This window comes from Columba livia, chromosome 19 (genome assembly GCF_036013475.1).
Source record: "Columba livia isolate bColLiv1 breed racing homer chromosome 19, bColLiv1.pat.W.v2, whole genome shotgun sequence".
Lineage (NCBI taxonomy): Eukaryota > Metazoa > Chordata > Aves > Columbiformes > Columbidae > Columba > Columba livia.
The window spans coordinates 7,465,128-7,489,822 of NC_088620.1; the positions used below are offsets into that span (position 1 = coordinate 7,465,128).

At 51.2% G+C, this 24,695-nt stretch overlaps 1 protein-coding gene across 2 annotated transcripts in view; it reads left to right on the forward strand.

Moving 5' to 3' along the window:
• Positions 1 to 1,143: 1,143 nt before the first annotated feature.
• The window catches only part of ASTN2 (astrotactin 2), a 314,079-nt gene continuing 290,527 nt past the window's right edge, over positions 1,144 to 24,695 (forward strand). Inside the window, exon 1 of one of the 2 annotated variants that reach the window (XM_065035950.1) lies at positions 1,144 to 1,238. Coding sequence is in view for 1 of the 2 variants with exons in the window: in XM_065035949.1 (XP_064892021.1) it covers positions 1,534 to 1,867 (334 nt within the window). In the remaining variant the exon portion in view is untranslated. Of the gene's footprint in view, positions 1,239 to 1,432; positions 1,868 to 24,695 lie in introns of those variants that run through there. The other variant, XM_065035949.1, reaches the window with a different exon arrangement.

A 24,695-nucleotide genomic window follows, 5' to 3' on the forward strand; every position in this document is an offset into this window, starting at 1 on the left:
CTAGGGCTGCATTTTTGCTTGATTTATTCTCTTTATTCCAGCACGCCTGGAAACTTTATCCCTCCCAGTCAGGTAGAGCTGGGGTCCCACATTAAACCATTTGTAACTAGTTGCCTGTTTGCTGGTGAACAGTTTTTGCTTTCTCTCTATTTGTGAAGCTGGAAACAGGCACCGTACTCACACCGACACTCTTTAGCGGGGGCTCCCGCTTCTTAGGGTTGTGAGCTGCAGCTGCTGCTGAAGCAGGGACTGGCCCTGGGAATGGTGCTTGAGCTGTTTGTTTGCTGGATTTCACATTCTTTGCCATTCTGCCCTTGTTGTGGTTTTAACATTTGATGACCTAGGTATCTCAGAAGGCTGTTTTGCTTCAATAGGCATGTGATGAATTGATCTTAATTAGCTTGTGGAAATAATATAAGCCTGAGAGTTAAGCGTGCTTTGTTAGGGTTTTGACATCTTCTTTTATATGTACATCTACAAATAAAAATCAGGTAGATTAGCAGTCACTAGGAAATTGTTGTTGTGAGTCACTGACTCATAACTACCGTAGGCTGCCTCTCCTCATCTCGGTTAGTCACGCCTGACCGTGGGCAGAAGTTCATGCGGTGCTGGGGTTAACTGTGTCCATTTTGCCCATCGGGACAGGGTTTGCCTCCAAACTAATCCACATCATTCCAACTTCCTTGCTGGAAAGAGCCAGTTGTCTCTCTTGTGGTTCAAGGCAGAGCGTGAGCCAAAACCACAGCAATGGAACTCACCTGGTTGGTGACACCAGGACATCCGTGGGGTGGATGGATATAGAAATCTGTGATCAAACCTCAGCATCATTTCATTCCTCTGGGTCCCATTTAAACACCGGCTCTTAAAGACCAGGTCAAAAATCTTTGCCAGAAGCCACCAGTTTGTCTCCTCCAGGCTTGTCATTGCAAGCCGTTTTCATGTGCTCTGCACGCTGGAGGTGTTTATTCACTTATAAATGGCTAATAACTAGTAAAAGCTCATGGGAAGCACATTTCTGTGCTATTGCACCCTGGCACTTGCCCAAAAGCGAGTAGGCTGCAGGTACGCGTGGCGATGCGAGGGGGGAGGTGTGCACGGGAAACCTGGATTTTGTTAATTAGGAACAGGTGAGGTGCCCAGGTGGGAGCAGTGTGGCAGCAGGAGAGCGCCGGCGGGTGGAAGGGGCCGATGGACGAGGCCGAACCGAGCCGGACGGCGGGGAAGCGCCCGGGCCACAGGTACCGCGGAGCCGGGGGAGGTAACGGCGTCAAAGTGCCGGGGCAAGAACCGGGTAGAGCGGGGCAGGTTCCACCGGGGGCGCTGCCTGGCCGCTCCCCCCGCAACCCGCGGGCAGGGTCCGTCGGCCGCCGGGGAGCGGCAGAGGGTCCCCGGAACCGCGATTCGGCGGGGAGGGGGCGGTGGCGGGGCGGGCCGGGAGGCGGAGCCGGGCGGCGGCGGCGGCAGCGGGCTGGGGCGGCTCAGTGCTCCCGGCTCCGCTCGCCTCGGCTCTCCTGCGCCTGGCTCCGGCCCGGCATGGCCGCCCCGCCGCGCCGCCGCCTCCTCTCCGCCGCGCCGCCCCCCCCGCTGCTGCTGCTGCTGCTGCCGCCGGTGATGTTGGGCGGCGGGCCCGGTGCGGCGGCGGCGGCGGCGTCGCGGGAACCCCCCGGTCCCTGCCGCGTGAAAACGGTCACGGTGTCCACGCTGCCGGTGCTCCGCGAGAACGACATCAGCTGGAGCGGCGCCCCGCCGCCCGCCGCCGCTGCCGCCGCCGACTCCCGCTTGCTGCTCTTCGTCCGCAGCGAGCTGCCCGGCCGCGTCGCCGTGCAGGACGACCTGGACAACACCGAGCTGCCCTTCTTCACCCTCGGTAGGAGCCCGCAGCGCATCCCCCGCCGCGTCCCGTCCCGCCGGTACCCCCCACCCCAGCCCGCGCCTCCCGGGGTCGCGGAGCAGCCCGGTGCGGGTTGTCTCCCTGCTGCGCCGGGATATTTGTTCACCCCCCACCCCCATATCATGGACAGCCTGGTTGTGTTTGGCGCTTTCTAACGCTGCCCTTGCTGCACCCTGTCTTTTTTTTGGGGGGGGGGGGAACGGACGGATTTTTTAGCAGGGCCTGAGGGCTCCTGCCTTTTAAAATCCCTGGGAGTAAAGCGTCTCCGCTCAGGCTGTAAAGTGATGGGTGCTGCCTCTTGTGCTCCAACTTAAAGGCTTCGCCCTGGAGGAGGAACCGCTGAGCCTGGGAGAACGGGAGAGGCTGTTTTCCTAACCAGAGCCTAATTTTATAAATGCTTCGTCTTAATTCTTGAAGCTTGCTCTTGCTTCACACGCAACTCCAGTGCCTGGGTCTGTGGCGAACGCCTGCAGACTTTCCTCCTGTCTCAGCTTTTGTGGGGAGGGGGATGGGACTAGAAATAATTCTGTTGTCGTGCTTTCGTCTTGATGCCGGATGCTGTTGTCACAGATGGGGTGCCCGAGCTGCCTCTTGTCACTTTTATCCTTTTGGTGTGCCTTAATCAGCCGGGGGATCCTCCAAGGGAACTGTTGAGGATGCCGTATGGACAGCGTGGTGTTTACTCTGCCAGGTCATCGAAGGTTTTTTGTTGATCTTTATCTACTAGCTTGCTTGCTTTTCGGGTCTGAATCAAGGATAAATCAAGTACCTGCTTAACTTTGGGTCTGAGATACTGCTTGACACCGTGGGGTTGTGATTTCCAGCACGTTGCCCTGTGTGCATCAGGCATGTTGAGGTGTCCTCAGGGACCCGGTGGGCATCTACTGCAATTCCCTTCCCAAACCTTGTGGAAGTGATTGCCGTTCACTGGGTGCGATGTGTCAGGGGAGGAAAATGACTGATTGTGTCTCCTGATCCTGTCATTTTACCTTCTGTGAGGCTTCTGTGTAGCAAGAGAGTGTAATAAATAAGTTGATGGTACTTCTTGAGCCTCTTGGGTTCTGGCTTTGCAGTGTGGCTTCCTTAGACACGGTTGGTCAACCACAAAAATCCCAAACAAAGCAGATACTCTATTTCAAGTAATAAAAGTGAAAAATCAAAGGCTCGATGCAGTAGGAATGACATTTACCTTACAGTGATTAAAAGTAACAAGAAGTTTCATGGTTCACCGAGCTGAATTTTCAGATTGGAGTATAGTTTCTTCAGGGACTGGGTGTGAATTGTGCACTGATCTAAATATATCAGAAGGCAAAGAAACCCCTCCGTGTGTAGCTTAGGTAATAGCTCAAGTTGCAGGAGAGAAATTTGTCTTGATACATCGGAGACATGATCTTGTATAGTAAATCCTGTTTCTGTGAGTGACTGCCAGTAAAGAGACCATGTCTTGGGTCTGAACAATTCTCTTTTGCTTTCCTGGTATATTGGTTATGCGTCTACTCTTCAATATGTAGCACGTCTTGTGCAAAACTGTGTTTTTGTTGATGCCCCGTCACAGCCAAAAGACCCCCAAACGTCCCCGCCTTTTCCCCTGAACCCGCAGGCATCAAGCGGATCAGAAGATAAATGGGAGCTTTGCCCATGGTGGGATGGCTTCATCACCGTCCTGAGATTAATCAGCACGTTACCTCCAGAGAAGGTAAAACACTTGTCCTTCCCCAAGGTCTAGCTCATGAATTGCTGTGGATGCTCTGATATTTCAAATTTGTTGCATTTCTTCCCGTCTCCTGGTGTGGCAACTGAGTCTCACTCAGAGTTAACTCTTTTCTGGGTGAGTGCTGTAAAGGATTTCTGCCGGCTTGTTTTTCCAGTGCAGGAAGTAAGGCTGGAGTTTTCTATCGTGTTTTTTTTTCCCCACTGCATCATTTTCTGAGTTTGTCGGTGGTTGGGAACCCGGGAGCTGCTGCTGCCTCGTAATGGGCTCTTGGAGGTGAAAATCACATTACACGTGGGAGGTCAGGCAAATGGCTTTGCTGTGATTTGAGGGCAGGGATTGCTTTAAACAGTGGCTTCTCTTTGCCAAAACCTTTGATAGCCCTTATTGCTAGCCGATTTCTGATGCTTATGTGTACTTATGTGTGTTGCTGAACATGTTTTTAGTGGCTGTTTGGGCCTGAGTTTAGGAAGACACGTTAAGAGCTGATATTCTGCTGATTGGAAATGTCTTGGAGGCTCCTAAATGTCTTTGAGTCGAGGCTCTTGCTGCTGGCAGACTGCTTTCTGGCCTTGTGGGGATAAGGATGTGGTAGGAAGACCTCCTAAAACACACAGCTCGGGACAGCCATCCTGGCTGGCATCCTGGAGGGATTTTGGGGAGAGAGAAAAAGGACAAAGAACCCAACACAACAAAACAAAACCCCCCAAACAAATAAACAAAATCCCAAAAAACAAAACAAACAAAAAAAACCCAAACCATGAAGCAGGCAGAGCTGAGTCCTGGCGCTAATACTACAGTCTCTGAAGTGAAATAAGTTGAGAATAAATTGAGGCCACCCTGTTCTTCAGGGCTCAAAAGTCTTTCCAGACCAGGAAGCACAAAATAAAACATTGCCTTGCTTATTGCCTTGCTTGGCGGCGATGCGTTTGTTTAAGCCTGTGTTTAAGCAGGCAATCTGTAGTCCTGGGTCTGCTCAGCAGCTCCCAGCTTAATAAGTCTCCTGGCGCTGGAGTGGTTCCCGTGCCTCTCAGCGCTCCTTTGCATTAAAGGAGGGTGGGGAATCTGTAGCTAAAGGCTGGCAGGTGCCAGAGCCTTGTCTGCAGCAGTGGGAAACTTAGAATCATCGAATTGCTAAGGCTGGGAAAGACCTTTGAGATCATAGAGTCCAGCTGTAAACCTAACACTGTTAAGTCCACCACTAAACCATGTGAAGGCAACTCATCTTCTGCTGGGCTTAAGGGCTGACCAAGTTAAAATGGGCTGAGTTGGCGGCTGGTACAAAGTGCTTGCAATGCTGTGTGTCCCTTTTCTTTACAGGATTCCTCCTTCAAGGGAGAAAGACAACTTTTTCTGTTCCCTGACAATATGAGGTTTTATTTCCTTAGTCTAAATGCCTAAAGCGAGAGTTTCCAGGGTTGCATCCCTGTCTGCCGGGAGCCGGCTCTGCAGTGGGTACAGACTGCACGCAGCCTCCGGCAAGCAGGAGAGGAGCCTGGGAGGGAATGGTTTTGTCTTCTCCCAACAGAGACAGAAAACTTAGTTTCCCTGTTGCATCCTTCTGGGGCTGCAGCGGGGGACCTGCCGCTGAAACGCCAGTCGGCAGCTCTGGTTTGCTCTCTGCCACTTCTTCAGCGGGGTTTCTGAGTTTCTATATTCCCTATGTTCATTGTTTTCTCTCTTGCGTTGTAGACAAGAAGGATGTTTCTCCCCCTACTCCCCAGTTACATTACTATCAAATTACCCAGCAAAGCACAGTGGTGGCAGGAAATGACAAATGTAACTTTGCCACCAGTGCATTATGAATTGCTGTGCGTCCCCTTTCCTGAAAAAGCATCCTGCCCTTTCCTTAACCTTGGATACAACTGATGCTTTGCGGCATTTTTTTTTTCCCCCCTCTAATTCTTCTAGTGTTACGCTGGCAAATGGTGCAGCCTATCATTGACTTTATTCTTGTACAATGAGGTCTCTCTAAGGTATGTATCTTGATTTAGTCAGCAGCCATGTGTTCTGTACAATAGCTGCTCCACAAGCAGTGTAGCCTGCTTGAAGTGCAATTCAGGGAACGAAGCAGTTAGCTTCCGAGCTAATTTAGATGAGCTCTGTCTATGTGTGAGCAGATATATATAGAGAGAGAGGAGAGGGAAGGAAAGAGGCAGACAAATTTTCACCAGTGCTCTTACCCGGTAGTGGCTTATGTAAGAATAGTTTACTACATGCTTCTCATAAGTGGCTTTAATGGATGCTGTTCAACGGGTGTCTGCAGCACTACTAGGTACTTTGTTTCAGTGGTTGTCAGAAAAGTTGCTCGTGCATCTACTTTACGGGTGTCCCACCATGGCCCCTGTGTGCGGTGGGTCATTGTCCCCTGCTTCTCAAAGCTGTGTAGCTCCTCCATCTCCTCAGCTGTTTGGTGCCTCTTTTCTTTCTCAACTTTTCCTGATGGTGTCTTCTAACTCGAACAACACCTCTTTAGGGTAAGAATGCATTAAACTAAGGGAAGGTGCTTAGTTCTCTGCAGATTGTTTGAATTTACTGCTTTTTCTGCAAATAGATGAGCAGGGTTTTGCCACCCTTGCTTTTGTCAACAACTCCTGTTTTTGCAGAGCGAGGTGGTGAAGCTGGGGGGTTTCCTGGGGAGCACCGGTGGGACTGAAGCTTTTCAATGCTGCTGTGGGAAAGCACCGTTCTCTGCTTTGAGTTGGGCTGTGAGATCTGGAGCAGCATCCTGTGGGTAGCAGAGAGTGTGGGTGCCCAGCATGAGACCCTGCTCGTCAGGGCACGGTTTCTAAGGACTAGGTTGTCTCTGCAGAGAGAAGCCGATGAGCAGAGTTTGGTTTTGACACCTCCCTTTTCTGTTAACTCTGTACCACAAGACTTGAACTGCGCTGTGGGTCTGGTTTGGTTAATCAAGGTGGTCCAAGGCATAAAGAGTCATATCTTCCATCAGGCAAGTGGAAGGAGCCAAAAAGCCTCAATGAGGTGGTGCAGTGAAGATGAGATGTGGTATTGAGCTCCTTGGGATGAGGAGCAGGGGGATGTGGACCCAAGAGCAGGGGCTGTTCCCTCCTCCTTCGTGCCCACCCTGTGGTCTGGGCCAGGTCCCTGGTGATGGGGGCCTCAGGGAAGAACAAAAACCTTCTGGTAACATTTTCCGCCCTTCTTTGTATGAAGCCATATGATTATTAAAGCTTTCCAGGCTGTTGGGTTTTTGTAGTTGGGAAGGAGGCAGAACCTGGCTGGGGCTGGGCTTGTGCTGGAGATGTGGGTCCTGAGCTCGAGATCTGCCCGCTGTGGTGGCAGGAGGGGTGAGCTCTGTAGCACCCGGAAAGGCTGGAGGCACAAGATGCCCATGAAAATGGGTCAGTCCTCAGGTGACCGCATCCCCTTGCAAAGGCGAGTTTGAACATGGCTTGTCCAGCACTGTGGGATGTGGACTTGCAAAGATTTTGCTTCATATCAGGTATTTTCTGGGGTGAAAATCTCAGTTAAAACCAGCAGTCTGTGAGTGTGGCAGGCTGTGCTCAGGGAGTTGCTGCTTTCCAAGAGTACCCGCGTTGACCAGCTAGTGGCAACAGAAGATTAGCTATGGAGAGAGGAGCCGCTCGCTGCAGCTGAGCTGTCGGGCTGGAGTGAGGGAGGAGGCTGACGGCTGGGGATCCCCCCTGCTCTCCCCTTCCTCCCATGTGATGGCAGCAGTGTTTCCATGATGCTGGTGTGCCAGAGACCTTTATAGCTGCTCTGCTGGAGGAAAAAAACGTGCATTTCTTCAGAATTAAGTGGGGAGCTTGCATTTCTCTATCGGGGCTGGGGAGGTGAGTGACCTTTGAGGGTCACCACGCAGATAGATGTTATCTCCAAAACTTGCAGCCTTTCCCTTTCTAATCCCTAAAAGTGTGAACCCTGGCAGTGTGATGGACAAGCCTTATACGGTACTGGTGTGCGGTGTTGGCTGGCTGTGAAACCAGGCTGAGCCCTTGGGCTTTCCTGGTGTAACAGGAGTTCAGGCACAGGACTGGCTGGGACAGGAGGAGAACAGATTGATGCCACTTGTGGGAATGATGAGAGATTGACCTTACGCTACCTCGACACATATGTTAGCAGGTGCAGGTGGCTTGAGAAACACCTACCATCGCACCAAAATGCCTTGTAGAGTGTGGGGGTAGGCTGGGGTTGGAAAGGAGAGGTGAAGAAAACAGAGTCCTCCTGTGGTTGCAACCATCTAAAATGGGGAATGAGGAGCTTTAGCCAGTCTTCCCTTGCTGCTCCGCAGCCCTGCTCCGGTGGGGTCAGTGCTGGATGATTCTTGCGTGTAACCAGCTTAAGAAATGGTGCCACTTAGAAGAATTGAATGCTTGTGCTGCTGCTCGGGTCTCAGCTAATGTGGTTAACGTTTCCAGTGTCCAGACAGTATGGAGACACTTAATGGTATTGAAGAAGGAGGATGGCATGTGGAGGGGATGAGCAGCAATCTTGGCTGCCTGCATCTGCACTGGCTGGGTGAGGCTGTCAGGGTGTCCCCTGGGAAGGAGACAGCTGGGGGAAAAAAAAAAAATCACAGAATAAATGATTTTGGCCTATCAATCCCTTTGGGCATCTTCCCTGTATGGTGTGCAAGAAGCACTACACCCAGCATACTTACTGCGATCGGGGAGGAGGGAGGGATTCCTTGCAGGAGGAGGTTGGGCTGCAACTGCCTGCGAGAAGATGGGGCAGATAAGATTTGGAGCCAGGGCTCTGGCCTTGGGCACAGGTGACTGGTGGGGAGGAAGACAGACTTATGAGTTCCCCTCTGTTTCTCATTATCTGCTCCCTCCCAGTCTTGCACCTCTCCCTCTGTGCTTCCACCTCTCCCATCTCCGCGCAAGACAAAGTCTGTATGAAACCGCCACTGGCTTTGAAAGCAGCAGCAAAAGGGGAGAAATTTTCCATTAGCAGCATCAGCAGTAAAAGAGATTTTTTTTCCCAGTCACCTGGTAACTGCTGTATTTAGGAAGATTACTGAGCTGATGGTGTTGCTCCCAGGCATGTGCACGGGAGTGATCCTGTGCAGAGGGGAGCTGGGGCTGGCGTGGGCAAGGAGGTGGGGTGGTGGAGGTTAGTTGTGCGTCGCTCTGCAGGGAGAGGGGACCCGCTGGGCCCAGCACCTCCTGTGCACCCTCGTCTGCTCTTCCAGTGCATGAAAATGAAATGGAAATTGCATTGCCAGCTGCACTGCTGAGCTGCAGTGGGGGAGTGGAGTGTGGCTCTCTGGGGCAGACGGGGTCATAGAATCATTTTGGTTGGAAAAGATTGAGTCCAACCATTAACCTAACTCTAGCACTAAACCATGTCCCTAAGAACCTCATCTCTGCCCCTTTTAAATCCATCTAGGGATGGTGACTCAACCACTTCCCTGGGCAGCCTGTTCCCATGCCCAACACCACTTTCTGGGAAGAAATTTGGGACATGCTGGTGGTCTTCATGCCCAATACCTTTCTTTCTCTGGGTCTGATGAGATATGTCTATGGAGGGGCTCTGCCCTGGCAGCAAAGACCCTATGGACTAACTGGGAACATGAAACCTCCCTCCCAAAAGCCAGTGGCCCCAGGACCGCAGAACTGGGGTACAGGGAGACCTCAGGTTTGCCCACAGCCCCGCTGCTGGCATCACACTCCTTGTTCCTCCACCTCTAATGTCTTGGGAAGTCTGGACAGAGAGAGGTGCCCAGGAGGAGTGAGGTACTGGGAAGGTGATCCAAAAAGTGGATGCACATTCTGTTCCCTCTCTTCCATGCCATCCAAACTGGGCAGCCCATGGTCAGGCTGTGTCCACAGACTCATTTGTAGCAATTCAAGCATCAATTAGGCTTCCAAAAAACATAGAAACCATTTCCTTCCCCCCCTCCCAGGGACAGGTGGCAGTTTGAGCCAAAGCAGCGTGCTGGGCTTTACCTCCCTGTCCCTGGGGCTTTGCTGGTCTAGTCTCTGGTGTGATCTGGTATCCCCCAGCCCCAGGGCCACCCACTGAATGCAGCAAATCATCGTCTTCTGGAGGGAGGTGCTTGATGTGGGCATCGTGATGTCCCCAGGAGATGCCAGCGCTGGGTGCCAGTCCATTAAGGTGGGCTCAACCCACAGGAGCCTCCTGGCCCGTTCTGGGGGTGGCCTTTGGGACAGGAGGCTGTGTGGTAGGTCCAGCTGAAGAGGAGGGATGCTGTCGAGTTGCCAGTCACAGCGGTGGCATTTTGGGGACCTGACAGGTGCGTTTGCGAGTGAGATGTCTTGCAATGATGATGTTGGCCTTATCTGTGCAGGCAGGTTGTTGTCTGCTATGGCTGGAAGGGCACCAACTGCTCCATCTACTGTGTTCACAACAGGGGCTTCAGCATTTTTCATCCCCTGCAGAGCGGAGGGACAGCTGGAGGGGCGTATTTGTCACCCAAAGAGCCCCTGGGCTTCAGCTGAACTTTTGTGTTCTACCAATAAAACCGTGCTAGGAAACGTGTGCTGTAACAAAGCCCATGGATATAATACATCCGTATCATACTGTACCTTTCATCTTGAAGGATTCCCGAGGAGCTTTACAAACTCGCTGTGCCACAGCCTGCCGGGGTGACTGAATGCTCTCGGGAGCGCTGAGGTCTAATCTCTGCGGTAGCACGTCCCCCTCGCAGGGGGAACTTTATCAAGTCTGATCTTGGACTAACGCTGCGCCGGGTGTTTTCCTCTAAGCCTGAGTTTCTCAGGAGAAAAAGTAAAACCATGTAGCTGTTTGTTATGCAAAAACAGGAAAGAAATATTCTTCCTGGGGCAGTAGGTGTGGGTGGGAATTACTTGAGAGCAGCTTCAACAGCTTTGGATATTGGTAGAAAATGCGTTCGCAAGGGAACGTGCCCTCTGTGCAGCCCCAAGAAAGGGGGTAATAAAGTTTGAGCGCTTGAGAAATTGCTTCTGGGCATAAGTAGAGCAGCAAAGTTCAGCTGATGGGCACAGGGGCTGCTGCCAGGGCAGGCTGTAAATGTCTGCCTGACATACTTGGTGTGCAAGTCTTTTGTCGCCCAATGTCCCCGTCTGTCACCACAGAGACAGTTCCTGAGCCAGATGATGTCATGTCCATGTCCTGCATCCTTTGGCAGCATCTGGGCTGCTGCTGGTCCCACCGCCCGCAGGGTGGGCGCAGGGAAGGGCGATGCAGCCTCGGGCACCCGGGGTGGTCACCAGCTCTGATTTGGTTTATTTTCATCTGCTCTTGGCTTACCCGGAGCTGTGGGGGTGGCGGGAGGTGTCTGAAGCTGCTGCCGAGGGTGGCAGAACCTGAAAATCAAAACTGAAAGTGGGATAAGGGGCACTAAATAAAGCCATCGTCAGAGGCATATGCTTGGAAAGCAGAGGTTAGCTGGAGTCTATTTTTGTTTGGAGTGGTACATGCTCAGCATGTTTTGTTTAGCGGTTTGTTTATGGGATGTATTTCCCCATCCTGTGTAGCTCCTCAAATGTGTGCTATAAACAAACAGTAAAATGAAAAGCAGCCTGTACGTGTTCCCATTAAATGCATCCAGGAGATGCAAGGTGTGTGGTGTGTACAGGGCTGAGGTGCCCGCCAGACTTGGGTCCTCGATTAAAGAGGAGACAGCACGCCAGCAAGGGAGGTTATTTTGTCATGTGTGAGTGTGGGAATTACTGTGGGTGCCCTGGGATAGAGCAGGGACACTCAAAAGCATCTTCATCCATTTGTTGTTGAATTGCAAGCTCCAAACCTTCTTGTGCCCATACCTGAGGAGCGCAGGTATTGTCACCTGCAGCTCCTTTAGCTTTGCTTCCTTCCCTAGAACTCATTGAGATTGTTCCTCAGGCCACCAGAAATGGGACGTGGTGTTGCCAGCATAGTTCGTGGATCCTAGACATTAAGAGCCTTCAATATCGATTGAATTTCAAAAGGGCAATAGAGGTTTGTGGTTGTTTTTACTGTCGTCGTTGCAGTTGCATGCCTCGTACTGGATCAACAACCATGTGTTTCTTGCTTTAATCTTTCTGAGCGCGATCAGAGGGGCCAGAAGTGTATTTAATTAAATAGCAACAGCCGTGCCTTTTAACACCATTAAAGAAACTGGAGCTGCTTGAAGACACGAACACCATTACATCGCTTTACGTCTTATCGCAACCCAGCGCTTGCTGTTCCCTCCTCTTCTGTTCTTCGCTCTCCCCAGACACGCAGCACCGTTGTCCTTACTGTGTTCCTGGCTTCTGCTGTGTTGGAGGAGGAAATCCATGATCCCCGGTGGGATGGCAGCTGGGAGGGAGGTTGGGGACGCTGCCTGTAGGGGCTGCTCGTCGCCAGCTTGGGGTCTCGCCGGAGCAGCAGTTTGCACGACAGACACGCTGCTGCTCCTCCTTGTACTCAATTTTATTCTGCTTTTGTAGCAGCTGCCTTTGCCGCTTAACCGACAAGCTGCTCCTTAACGTACCGTGGCCCAGCGGCGTGTGAGAACAGGGATGCGAGCTGGGATTTGGGATGCAAGCTCTGCGAGGTATGGGGATGCTGCTGGACTTTGCTTTGCTCCCCGAAATCACGTTTGCTGCCCAAAATTGTGTGTGCCGAGGGAGGTTTTCTCTGTTGCCTAGGCTCACTGTAAAGACTCTTGTAAAACCTTTTCCCTCCTTGCTGATGAAGGGTTTTACAGCGTGTTGCAATGAGCCACTTAAACGCAAAACAGGAGGCAGAAATCCTGTTTGCAGCACTCCTCCCAGCTGAGCCGGCGTGGCAGCGCTGGGGTGAGATACAGGGTGTTTGCAGGGGATGCTGAAGGAAGGTTGAGCCTCGTGAGAGCCTTCCCTTTGCAGAACAACACGTCCATGCTTCTCCTGTGGCCTTTCCCAGCTGCATTGCCTTCCCAAAACCATGTTCCCCGCTGCTCATCAGGCTTCTCTGCCAGTTTGGGATGTGCCCCGAGTCATGTAAACTGAATATTTTTGTAGACCTTGGTCTCCAAAGCTTCTGTCCTGCAGGAACGGTGCAAATTTGTCTGTGGATACCTGGCCCACACCTAAAGCAGCTCTGTGGTCACCTTCTTGGGGAGGGTGTCCCAAATGTCCCCATGTCCCACAGCCCCTCTCTGCAGGGACCTGGTGTGGGACAGCATCCCCCCCAGCTACTGGAGGGGTTTGGGCTGTGAAGGAAGGTGACATTTTTGCCGTGACTCAAAAGGTGAAGGTTTTCTGTGGATGTGGAGCTACGTTTTTAATCACTGCTTGTTTTCTCTACAAAACTACTCCAAAGGCACCTAAGGGCAAACCAGCAGGTGTTAATATTCTTCTCCCTTTGCTGTTGTTGGGTGGGGGAAGAATTTAGAATCAAGAAAAGCTGTTATTTGAAGACGGTGCTTCTCGCCTCGGCTGTGGCAGCTGGAGGGCAGGTGAGACCTGGATGAGAGGAGAGATGCTCTGGACCTGGCTGGGGAACAAGCTGCAGCTTTAATTTGGCTGGTAATGGCCGTGCAGTGTTTCCCCAGTCTTCCCCGTGCTCTTGTTCTTCCAACTCAATGCAAATATTTGCAGCAGTTAGGGAGCTGCTCGGGGAGATTTTTATTCCTGGCATGAACTGAGTTAGAGGGAAAGGTTTGGCCAGGAGAATGGTCTCACGATGGGCACCGAGATCCATCAGCAGCCTCTGTAGTGGCCATCTGAGGGTGAGGATCAGGTCACGGGTCCCTGGAGCATCCTGTGGAGGTTCGCTCCTGCGGGTTGCTTGGTTGCACATAGCTGCAATAAGCATCTGTGTGTCCTGACTGAGCTGAAAGGGTCCCACAGCAGCTCCCGAGGGGCTCCTGCATCTCTGCAGAGTGTTGATGGAGACGCTGCATTGTGCTGTGCACAGATGGGCTTGGGTGAGGGGAGAGGGACGTTGTTCTTTGAGGTCTCACGGACATGCCGAGCGCTGACCAGGGGCCAGCACAGAGGGAGGGATGCTTCTGTTAATTAGCGCTAGATGAAAGGAAAACTTGTCTTTATTCAAAGAGTGGCTTGTTCCAGTTTCATCGCAGCCCCTCAGTTCTGAGCTTTAAAGTTGGGTGTATGTGTGAACAATAAGTTTGGAGAGATGTTTTGAAGCCGAAATGGCAGCATTGTTATCAAAATGCCGAAGGGGAGTTGTGACACTGTTTTGAAGATGAAAGTATTTTTACGATCTTAAACTGACACATTTAGAAGGAAAGGGGAAAAAAAAAGAAAAGGCAAGAAAAAGAAAGTTTGTACTAAAGACAGCTCTCAGCAAGATTTCCCTGGCCAGAATCAAGCACGACCATCCCTGAAGATTGATGAAGGCCCTTTGAGGTGCTGCTGGCTTTGACTGTCATGTGGGTGACCCTGTGTCCAGTGTGGTGAAGTGAGCAGCTCCTGCTGGTGTTACTGGGATGCGCTGGGCAGGATGAGCCCCGCACAGCCCTGGTGGAGGGAGCACTGGGTGTCCCCTGCCACCCGGGCACTTACTTTTCTGCAGGCAGCTGAGGGAGCAGCAGGAGGAGGCTGCGAGATGGGATGCTGATGGAGCATGGCCACGTGCTGGTCCCGTCCTTGCTGCCCGAGCTATGTCCTCGCCAATTCTGACCCCAGCAGTGCTCGCTGCAGTTGGAGTTGGTCTGTGAAAACGAATATTTCACAGCTGTGAACCTGGCTGGACCTGGCTATCCCCCATATCAACAGAGTCATCTCAGGGCTGTTCTTGGGCTGTACCAGGATTGCGAGGGTGAAGGGCTGGTGGGTCTGGGCACTTCCAGCACTGTGAGCTCCATCACAGCTTCTTCCAATGCCTGGCTCCTCCATCCCCATGTTGCATCTTGCCAGTTTAAGCTGCAATCCCTTCACCCGGCCCAAACACGAAGGTGTCTGGGGTATCTAATGGGGTTCTGCAAAGTGACCCCCGCTTTGTCGGCTGCCTGCAGCTCCTCTCAGCCAGGATGGCAAACAGCATCATTGATTGCTCACCCGCCACCTTTCCTTGGGATTGTCTTTTCCTGACCACCTAAATGCACCGACTTGTGGTGATGGGTTTTCTAAATTCCCATTAAGCTCTAGTTTCCATTACACTCTCTCAGATACCCAGGGGCCTCAGAGCAGGTGCCCTGTAATTAAAAGCAATCTATTGTGGTGGCTGAGGGGGCTGGGTGAGTTACAGGGCCACGAGCCCTGGTCTGCTGCAGAAGAGCTGTCAGGCAGTTCCTTCGTTACGCACCAAAAATTCCTCTTCAGCCCCCAGCTTTGTCTTCCTGCCAGCCCTGGATTCCAGATTTATTTCAGGGTCTTTTCTTTTGGGCTCGGGTGGGTGTGGAGCGTGTGTATTTTTTGCCATGTGAGTCTGACAAGCCCTTCGGGAGGATGAGTGGGTGTCTTGAAGCGTTAAGGAGAAACTTGGCAAGTGCTTCAGCTTCAGGGATCTCTTTGCATTTTTGGCTGCATCTGCTTTTTTTATCCTGCTGTTCTTAAACTTTTCTGAACCAGCAAAGTCACATCCCGTCAGTGCCGCCATCCAGGAATAACACCGCTCCTGTTCCTCGAAGGTCTGGCTGTGGAGACTAGATGGTTTCTGTGGTTTCTCCCAAGGTTTTTAGGTGCTGGATGCGACAGTCCTGGGCTCCCTCTGCCCAGCACTCCCAAATCCAAGTGTTAACCATGGATGGGGATGGTCTTGCCTTCTCTACGTCATGGAGGAGGGTCCTCTACTCTTGGAGCTGGGATGGAGATGGGCAGGAAGGTGCTCAAAGTTGGCTGCACAAGGGGACAAGTGTGCATGCATATGATGCTTGGCTTCTTCCCAAAAGGAGAGGCTCTTCTGAGCCTCTTTGTTGTGCTGTATTTCATGTCGTGTCTTGTTCCGTGCTCCCAGCTTGGTTCCTGGCCTTATCTATGGGATTTGGGATCTGGCCTGGGTAGGTGAAAGCCATCTCTTAGCTGTGTTGGAGGTCAGGGGAAGAGCTTCCCTCCATGGTCTGTACTGCGCTGCAGAAAAAGGAAGCGTACAGGATTGTGCGTATTCAGCTGGTGAAAAATACAGGATTTTTGAGTCATTCTGGAATTGTCTTCTTGGCTTTGCTGCTGACTCACGAAATGACCTCGACTGAGCGAGCACACCTCCCTGTACCTCTCCCTATACCTTCTTCCCAGATAACAGGAAGCTGTTTTTTACAATGACAGTGGTGAAACACTGGCACAGGTTGCCAGGAGGGGTGGGCAGCAGGGCAGCAGGATGCTGCTGTAGTGGCCGATGGCTGTAATGCAGTGTCCCGTTGGGGGCTTGGGTTTTTTCTCCACTTTAATGTGCTAAAAATGATCTGTGCGGTTGAAAGTTCCCCTCCTCTCTCCCACGTGCATACGCGGCTCCCGATCTCTGCAGGAGAGTGACAGCTTCTCTAATTAGGCAGCTGAGGAGGTAACCTTAGCAACTCCACACCAGTGCTGGGGACCATCTCTGGCTGCCCTTGGAGGTGACGTGTCTGGTGTCCCAATGGCCTCTCACGAGTATGGCAGAGCTCAGGCTGCCCGCATGTGCATCTTCCCCTGACACCTTTTTTATGACTGGTGGTATCTCCCGTGTAAAGCAAGACTTGGCAGTGCTGGGTTAAAGGTTTGACTTGATGATCTTAAAGGTCTTTTCCAACCAAAATGATTCTGTGATTCCATAAGAGCGGATACAGGAGGGAGCACCCACATCCCATCGCTGCTGGTGTTCCTGCTGACGCGCAGGCTGGGTGCGATACCTGCCGCAGCGCTGGGGAGAAGCGCTCTGGTGTCTATGGGCAGAACTGGGAGGGAACTGGTGTGGAAGGAGGTTCTGAGTCTACTTCTGCAGCGATGGTGCCCCCTGTGCTGTGTGTGGGGCTTGGGGCTGCATCAGGGGCAGCTCTGAAGATCCAGGAGAGCAGGGGAAACTGCTGTCCAGGAGCACAGAGCTTGGCTTGTCCCATCTCCTTACGTTGAAGCTGATAGCTGGTGCTGGCCGGGGCTTGTAGAGTGGCTGCAAGCACAGTGGAGTCTGTATTTGCTGCAAAACAACCGCTGGTGTCCTGTGCCGTGGGAGCTGAGAGCCTGCGCTGCAACATCTCCGTCCCTCCACCCTCCCCGTCCCTCCATCCCGACTCAGTGGCTGCAGCACTGAGTGCTCCCTTAAAATCTCAATGTGCCGCCTGCCCTGTGGCCTGGACGGGGCTTTGACTACTCAAAACAGTGCTCGGAAATACTTTTTTTATAGCAGCTGGGAGCAAGCCAGGGCGAAAATGAGCTGAGGCCGCTGAAGGGAGATAAGCTGAGACGTAAACTGTGATTTTCTGCCCTGTGAGCCCTATGCATGGATTTCATCTTTTAATGGAAGTGCAGTAAATAAAAGCCATTTTCACAATAAGCCGAGCAACAGGTCATAAGTGTCTGAGCTACTGAAATTGATAGAAGTGAGCTAAGCGTAACAAATCTCCCAAAATTGCACCAGACTCCACTTGTATCTAGTCCCATCCTGCATCTCACCAATTATAGCAAACGGCAATTATTTCTGAGCCAGAGCTTTCTCTGAATAAAACCTCAGTTAAACTGCAGATGCTTTATCTTCTTTTCAAATAGATTTGTACCGGAGGAAAAACCCCCAGTGGGGAGAAATCCCATTTGAAGGGGCTCTCCCGAGCAGTGTTTGCAGAGATGCCGGACATGCATGGAAGTGTAAATTTGCCCGATCTGTAGTTTGCTGGCTCTGGCTGAGAGGGGGATGCAGGGAGATGTCAAGCACTTTCCCTTTTGAATATCAATTATGTCTTTGTTAGGATGAAGCGTGGGCTGGGGATGTGCTGTGACCCTCTTGCTGCTGGGCTGCTCCTGGTGATGTGGCCCAGCGCAGTGTTGACTTTTTCATCCCTCTCCCAGTTAAAGTGATTTGTCTCTTCCTGGTCCACAACATCAGGCTCCCTGCTGGTACCTTGTGATGCTTTGGGGATATAAAGCAGACTTTCAGGTCCACACTCAGACTGAACGCTAACACTTGTCCCATATAACCTCTATGCTTTTTTTAGAAACATCTCTGCCGCAGAGCCTTGGGGATGCACCTGCAGCCGGGATAGCGCATGGGGTGAAATCTCCTTGTCTCTGCATCACTTTGTCCGATTTAAGGGGGTTACCTGGGAATTTATTTGAATTTATTTGCAAGTGCTTTTAAAGAGCCACTCATATGATATGTGGGGATGCGGCATGCCTGGTTTTACATGCTTAGTCTCCAGTCCAAACTCAAATAGCCTGATCTTCGCTGTTACTCCTGGCATTGTGGTGTTTGAGCAAGGTGGACCGCAGGGCTCCCGGAGGAGCGTTGTGCAGGTGGCTGTTGCTGTGTGTACGGTGAAAGGCTGCGCCGAGGCACGAGGCATCTCAGCCCCAATGTTGTTCTGTGCGTAGGAATGAAATGCGGTGCTTGGAATTTGTTGGAAGCGTGCTCCCGCTGTTAGATGCTGCTAGAGATGCTGACGAAGAAGTGCCACAAGATAGCGGGTGTATGAAGCTCAACTGGTTTTCTGATTGATGTCGTTAGTGCTCCCTACTGAAAAATCCCTGGGAAGCTGGACGCTTTCTGTCTCTGGATTTCTCCAGAAGTTTTAGCTGAACAGCTTCTCATTAGGTGCGTAGAGGCTGCTAATGTGGCACCCTCCTGGGTCCCTGAAAAAAATTGTAAGGTCTTAAATTGCCCAAGAACTGATTCATCTCTCTCATGGTGTTGTTAGTGAAGTGCATCACTCGAGTATTTTGCAATGCCTGGAAGCCTGTGGGATGGGACAGGGTGGCTGCATCTCCTGCCACGGCGCTGGGGCCGCTGCTTGGTGAGGTTTTCATGGCACGGGTGGGATGAGAAATCACCAACGGGGAGCGATGAGCGTTGTTCAATGATGCGTCCTCCCCTGTCACGGGGGAGCAGGGTTTGATTGATTTACTCTATGTTAGCTTCGCATGAAGAAAACTGTTGGTTATTTTTTTTTTTCTTTTTACCTTAGACTTGGGAATTGCGTTTATTTTTTCCCCCTCGTGGAGGTTTGTTAATGAAAAGCACTGAACCAGCTTCTCTTCAGTTTAATGTACTAGTGTGAGCTGGCAGCACTGCCCTGCAAACACCTTCCAAAAATATATGTCAAATATTTGCTGAGAGGCTTCCAGGGCTGCCTCCGAGATGGGCTGCACACACCATCCTGCCTGCAAGTGTTCTCCATAAACTTTGCATCTTGGTGTTTGCACGCAAATACACGTGTGTGTGGCTGGAGTCCCCGTGTCCAGTTTGGAGAAGGAGCGCGTGTGTGTGTGTGATGTCCTCATGGGCTGCTCACAGGGGGAGTTTTTGGGGAAAGCATCCCTTGGAGTTGGCATGAACCATATTTGTCTGCCGAGGCAGCAGGTGGAGGGGGAAGAGCTTTGAAAAGCTGTATTTCAGACCTCTCCAGGGCATGGGGAGGTGAGGGTTGGCTGGTAATGGGTCTCAGGCTAGGAGAGGAGATGAGGGATCTGGGTGGGCAAGATCTCAGCACTGTGAGTGCCTGGTTTGCCAAATTCAGAAAAAAATATGAAGTGTATTCCTTTCTGTGTCCTCATGCCTTTCTTTGGAGAGGTGTTGCAGGTTGTTAATTAAATTTCGAGTGTTCCCCAAGTAGCTTTTTTCTCCCGATGTGCATGTGGGCAGCATCTGTGGGCACCCCACTGTCAGCATCTCTGCTGCCGTGGGGTGGCACCGTCACTGGATTTGGAGCTGGGAAAAGCAGCCCTGCTCCCCGTGGGTACCGCTGTGCCGGCTTAGCTGTTAGCAGGAGCAGGGACGTGATCAGGCTTCGCAATCTCCCTTGCCATCTCTCTGCCAGCTGTGGCACATCTGGCTCTTCCCTCCCAGTCCAGCAGCAGCCGGGGCTCTCTGCATCCTGCCGCAGGGATGCGGCTTTGTCGTCCTCCTTTGGAGTCTCCTCTGTTGGCAATATTGGAGGCAAATCAACTAAAATATAGGATCAGCATGGTTTTTCAGACATCCACCTTCCTCTGGCGAGCGGTTTAGGGTGCAGAACATGCTCGTTTACTTGCCTAAACAGAATTTCATCGTCCACCTCCCATGGTGCCTAAGGAATTCAGACAGAGGTGCTCGACCCCGTGAGCTGCAGCAAACCAAAACGTTTCCCTAACGCAGCTGGCCCCCTGTGAACCTTTTTTCAATTTGGGAAGTGCTGTCTTTGTTTCCCTTTGCCTTGCCAGCTGTAATCCCTGCCTGGCTGTGCCCCTTACTAGGTAGCCATTTATTTTCCTTAATCTTTCATGAAGCACTTTTATCATAAGCTTTTTGAAAATCCACTGAAATTAGACCCTCTAAATCACCTTCATCTATTTTAAAGGCTTTTGCAGATAATACTGCCAGGTTGCTTAGCATGCCTCTTTTCCACTATCCCTTAAGGAAGTTGCGTTGCCTTGACCTGTTCAGATTATACTTTGCTGGTTTCTATATTGGCTGACCCCTAATTAGAGTCTGAGTGAAGTTCCTGCTCTCCTGCAGTTTGGTATTTAACTGTGCAGTCCTGGAACCATGGTCTTCTGCTTTTTAAAAATAAAATAGTAATAAAAAATACTGCAGCTGTTTTACTGTTTGCACAGCTTTTTAGGAAAAGCATCCAGAGTTTGCTGGATATTGTGAGAATTATATCAGTGTTTGGTACAAACTCTGTACCTGAGCTAAGAAGCCTTTTCAGGTGTAAAGGGCTGAAATTAGCTTGGCAGCTGGGATGCGCAACTTTCGCTAAGTAGCTGTAACTTCTGAGAAACCTCATTATATACCTCTGCAATAGCTTTTCTGATAGTTTGTGCCTCATTTCGTGTTGGGGGAGCGTTTTTTCCTGGAGATGCTGATGTGGGGAGGACTGTGGATGAGCCCACAGACAGTGGGCTTAGGTCGGTCCTGTGTGCATGGAGGAGCGAGGCTGGTGCACAGCCTGACGCTGTGCTGGGAATTATAATTGTTTTTCCTCATGGTAAAAAAAGCCCATTCTTGAGGCATGTGCCTGTGGCCTTTCCCCGGTGAGAAAGCTTGGGGAAAAATAACATTGGCTGACCAGCTCTCTGTATTTGGGGAAATAAAGGCTATTCAGAGCAAAGCCCCCCACATTGCTGGCTTTGGCATAACTGTATCCAGCAGTTGGATGCTGTGATTAGATAAATCCAGGCTGAAAGTGAAGCACAAATCTCCAAATGGAATTAGCTGGCCGGTGTCGAGTGGGGGGTCGTGCTGTGTGATTGCCATGACCTCTCCTGCCCGCGTCTTTGGGAACGGCCAATTTCGGGAATAGCTGCTCATGTGGTGGCTCTCTCCCATACTCCAACTGCTGGGAGGCTACAACAGTCATCATATTGCTTTTTTGTTGTTGTTTTTTCTCTGCTTCCTAGAAATAAACTAAGCTTCTTCCCAGATTTCTCCAGAAAGGCAGGACATGGGAGGGATGTCGTTGAATAGAAACATCCATCCTCCCCTGCATCCCTCCTTCCCCGCCATCCCCCTCACTCTTTTCCACAAGGTTAAACGCCGCAGCAGAGATGGAAATTGAGTTTTGGTGTCTGTGCTCCCAAAGGCTCCTTGCAGCTGGGGAAATGCATCATCATCCTGCTGGGCTGATCCCTCCTGGGATTGCTTGCTGGTTGGTAGGCAGTGACGCAGACCAAAGGGGTTACAGCTGATGTCCTCAGGTCAATGGGATGCTGGTCCCATCATACACTTATAATGGAGAGGGTATCTCTAGGAGCAAGGATTTATTCACTGTGTCTGGCCTGGCAGGGGTAATTTGGGATTTCAAGGAGTAAGTAATCAGATTTTCATTTTCTGAGGGCAATGCCAAGTAAAAATGTATGAGTCTATTTCTTTTTTATTGTTTAGAAGAAAAGAGACCTCACACCCTACACAACGGGGTGGGCTGTATATTAAAAATCGAGGTTAAATCCTAGGGGCAAAACTACAGAAGCCTTGTAAGAAAGAGTCCAGGACATTTTCCCAGTAATATCAAGGTGGAGGAGCTGTTGACCCCAAGATGGGTTTAGAGAAAAAGAAAAATTGTGTTGTCCCCCATCCTCTCACCCCCAGTCTCCTTTCCCGCAGGACTCAGTGAATCCTTCTCTGACCGGGCATGTTGCGATCAGCCCATGGGAGACTTTATCTTCTGCATCAACTTGTTGGGGTGTGAATCAGGCTCTCTGGGACATTTCCTCCTGCTGAAGCGTTGCATCTCGTGCTGTGCTAATGAAGAAAGATGCATCAAAGGTCTCAGTTTTAACAAGGGGAAAATTGAGCCCATGTTGCCCATCAAGGCATGTGTATACACACATATGTATGTGTGTATATAAAAGCCTATTTAAACATGTTGGCCAATGTATTAAAAATAATGGTTATGGGTTCCAGAAATTACTGGCAATATTGTTATGCCTGTATTACAGCCTAAATTTTCGCTTGATTGCTACCACATAATTTTTAGCAAATAATCAAAGCGTTCTAACTTAAATATTGTCACAGTATCCTTTTAATAGGCAAATGAGGTAATTATAATCTCCTTGGATAATAGGATAGATTCTACCTACCAATGTGCACCTGGTGCCATCTTTCCTGCTTAAGCTTTTATAGGGTTGCTTTTGGCTGGGAAGAGTTTATCCACGGGGTGGGGATAAAATCTGAACTAATGTGCAGACTTCAGCCCTGCTCTGAGCACAAGGAGCTTGTGGTGAAGCAAGTGTTTCTGGCACGGTGCTGGCTTTTTAAAACAAACTCTCAATCTTTTGCAGCCCCGCAAACTGAAATCTTGTCAGGGTTGCTTTCCAGCTCTGCAAATTCAATTTTGTTGCGTGAGCTGTGGGCAGCGGGTGCTGGGATTGGCATCACATTTGTCTTTGGTGCCCACCAGCTCTGCAGCATCTTTTCCCTCCAGATACACCCCATGAGTATTCACGTTCCCTATGAACTGGGATATATGGGGAATGGCAGGAGCCAGAGGGATTTTTGTTTCCACTTGTCTGTGTTAAAGTTTTATGGGTCTGGTCTGAGGTTTGCAGCAAGGTGCTAAAAATGGAGTTCAGTGGCTTGGATCTTGAATTGGCGGAGTGAAATGTGGCAGCTCTGCGTTTGTTCTGATTTCAAAACGAAGAGATGGACGCTTGGCTTGGCTATGGGAGCTGCTGCCCGTGGGGTGCACATGGCGAGGGGCAGCTGGGTTAAATTTCTGTCCGAGTTACCTGCAGCCAGGGAAAGGAGGGATGCAGAAGGTGCCTGGGATGGAGGTGCTGCCTGTGTGTGGGATGGCGAGTGGTCACAAAACCTGCATCACAAATTGATCAGCTGCAGCATCCCCTGCTTCTCCAGTCTTGGAGGTCCACAGCTTGGCGGGTCTTAGGAGCATCCAGCATTCACGAGAGAAGCGTTGCACAAAACAGCATCTTCTCTGTCCCCTTGGTCCCCCTGATGCTCCCTCTTTCCTACGACAGATGCTGATGGGCAAGGAAATCACAGCTGCGGGATGAGCCGCGCTGCTGTACCTTGCCATCACCTAAGCTGTACTTTGTCCTGCTCTCACTCGCACCCTGCCTGATGATTGTAGCGGGGAGAACGCCTTGATTGCTGACAGCTTCTCAGGAGTTGCGGCACAATTGAATCAGTTCCCTTTCAGTGCATAGAAGCCCTTTAAATTGTAATCACAGGCCATTCTCCGTCTTTGCATTGTGTTCAGCAGGCAGCTGCCAGCCAGCGCTTTCTTCCTCCTCCTCCTCCTCTTCCCCCTCCCCAGAGCCCCCTGGGCTGTGCTGGTGCTGATGCCCTCACTCTCACCCCTGCCAGGGTTGCTTCTCATTGGGTATTTGCATTCCCCCATGAATAAAAATTGTGATGGAGTGGGCTGGGATGGTGTGACAAAGCCAGCGGGAGCAGGTGAGGTGGCTTCTGGGGACAGCCAGGACCAGACAGGTCAGGGATGCTGTACTTGTGCATCTGTATCTCTTTCCAAGATAGAGGGGTGGAAAGTCCTGGGCTGAAGGCAAAAGGAGGATGCTTCCAGAGGCCGGTCCCACCTGCCTGTTACCCAAAGCAGATGGATGTAGTAGCTGTAATGCTGGCTTCAAGGTGGGTCTTCTCCTAGGAATAATCCTCTTTTTTTAGGGAAACCCCAGGCACGAGCTGGGAGCCACCACTTCCCTCTGCCCAGCCTGTCTGACCAAGTAGAAACTAGAACAGAAAGCAGAAATGATCCAGTGCAGTCCCAGGTGTAAAACCACCTGCATCTTCCCCTGCTGCTCTGCTGGGTGAGCCCTGGGGCTGTGGAAAGGTGCCCAGGCAGGGCTGGACTGGTGACACTGGGAATGTTCCCCCCGGGGTGACGCAGGGACAGCCCTGCCAGTGCCTCGTCCTGGTGCCATGTGTCTGTTTTATTGCTGTGTCTCCACATCGAGTTTCCTACTCCATCAACCAAATTTCTGCTGGTTTTGCTCTCTCCTTTCTCTTCCCCTGACCCTTCATTTTCTTTGTGCACCATCTGTTTTAGCTTTCCTTTTGTTCACCATCTCCCACACCGTGTCTTTCTGCTCCCTTTGGAAACTTAAAGGTCTTTTCCAATCAAAATGATTCTATGATTCCTTCTCCACTGGGGCCGTGTAGATGCTGGCAGGACCAGGAGGGTCCCTGTCGTGCCCCTCGACTCCCGTTTCATGGGGGCAGGTGACCGAGTGCTGCCTCCCACCCGCCCAGAGCCACCAAATGCACCCGAGGGTCAACGTGTCAATGGAAAATTGAGTGTGGAGAGAATTAAGGCAGCAAGGCGTAATAATAAAACCTATTGCTGTTGAAACCAAGCCAGGAGAAGCTATAGAGGGAGGGCTGAGTGCCAGCTGTAGCGGGGAGGGGGGGAAAAAGTGCAATTCCACATGGACCTGAGCTTATCTGGTGGTTAGGGTGGGGCTGGGATGAGGTTTTGGGAATATCAGGGGGCTGATCCGGCTGTGGCAGAGCCCCAGGACTGCTCAGCTCCGCTTCTCTCCCCACAGGGACCAGTGTCTGCTGATGGTGTTTACTGGTCTGGCTGCTGTCAGGAGTTGTTCTGTTCCTTCA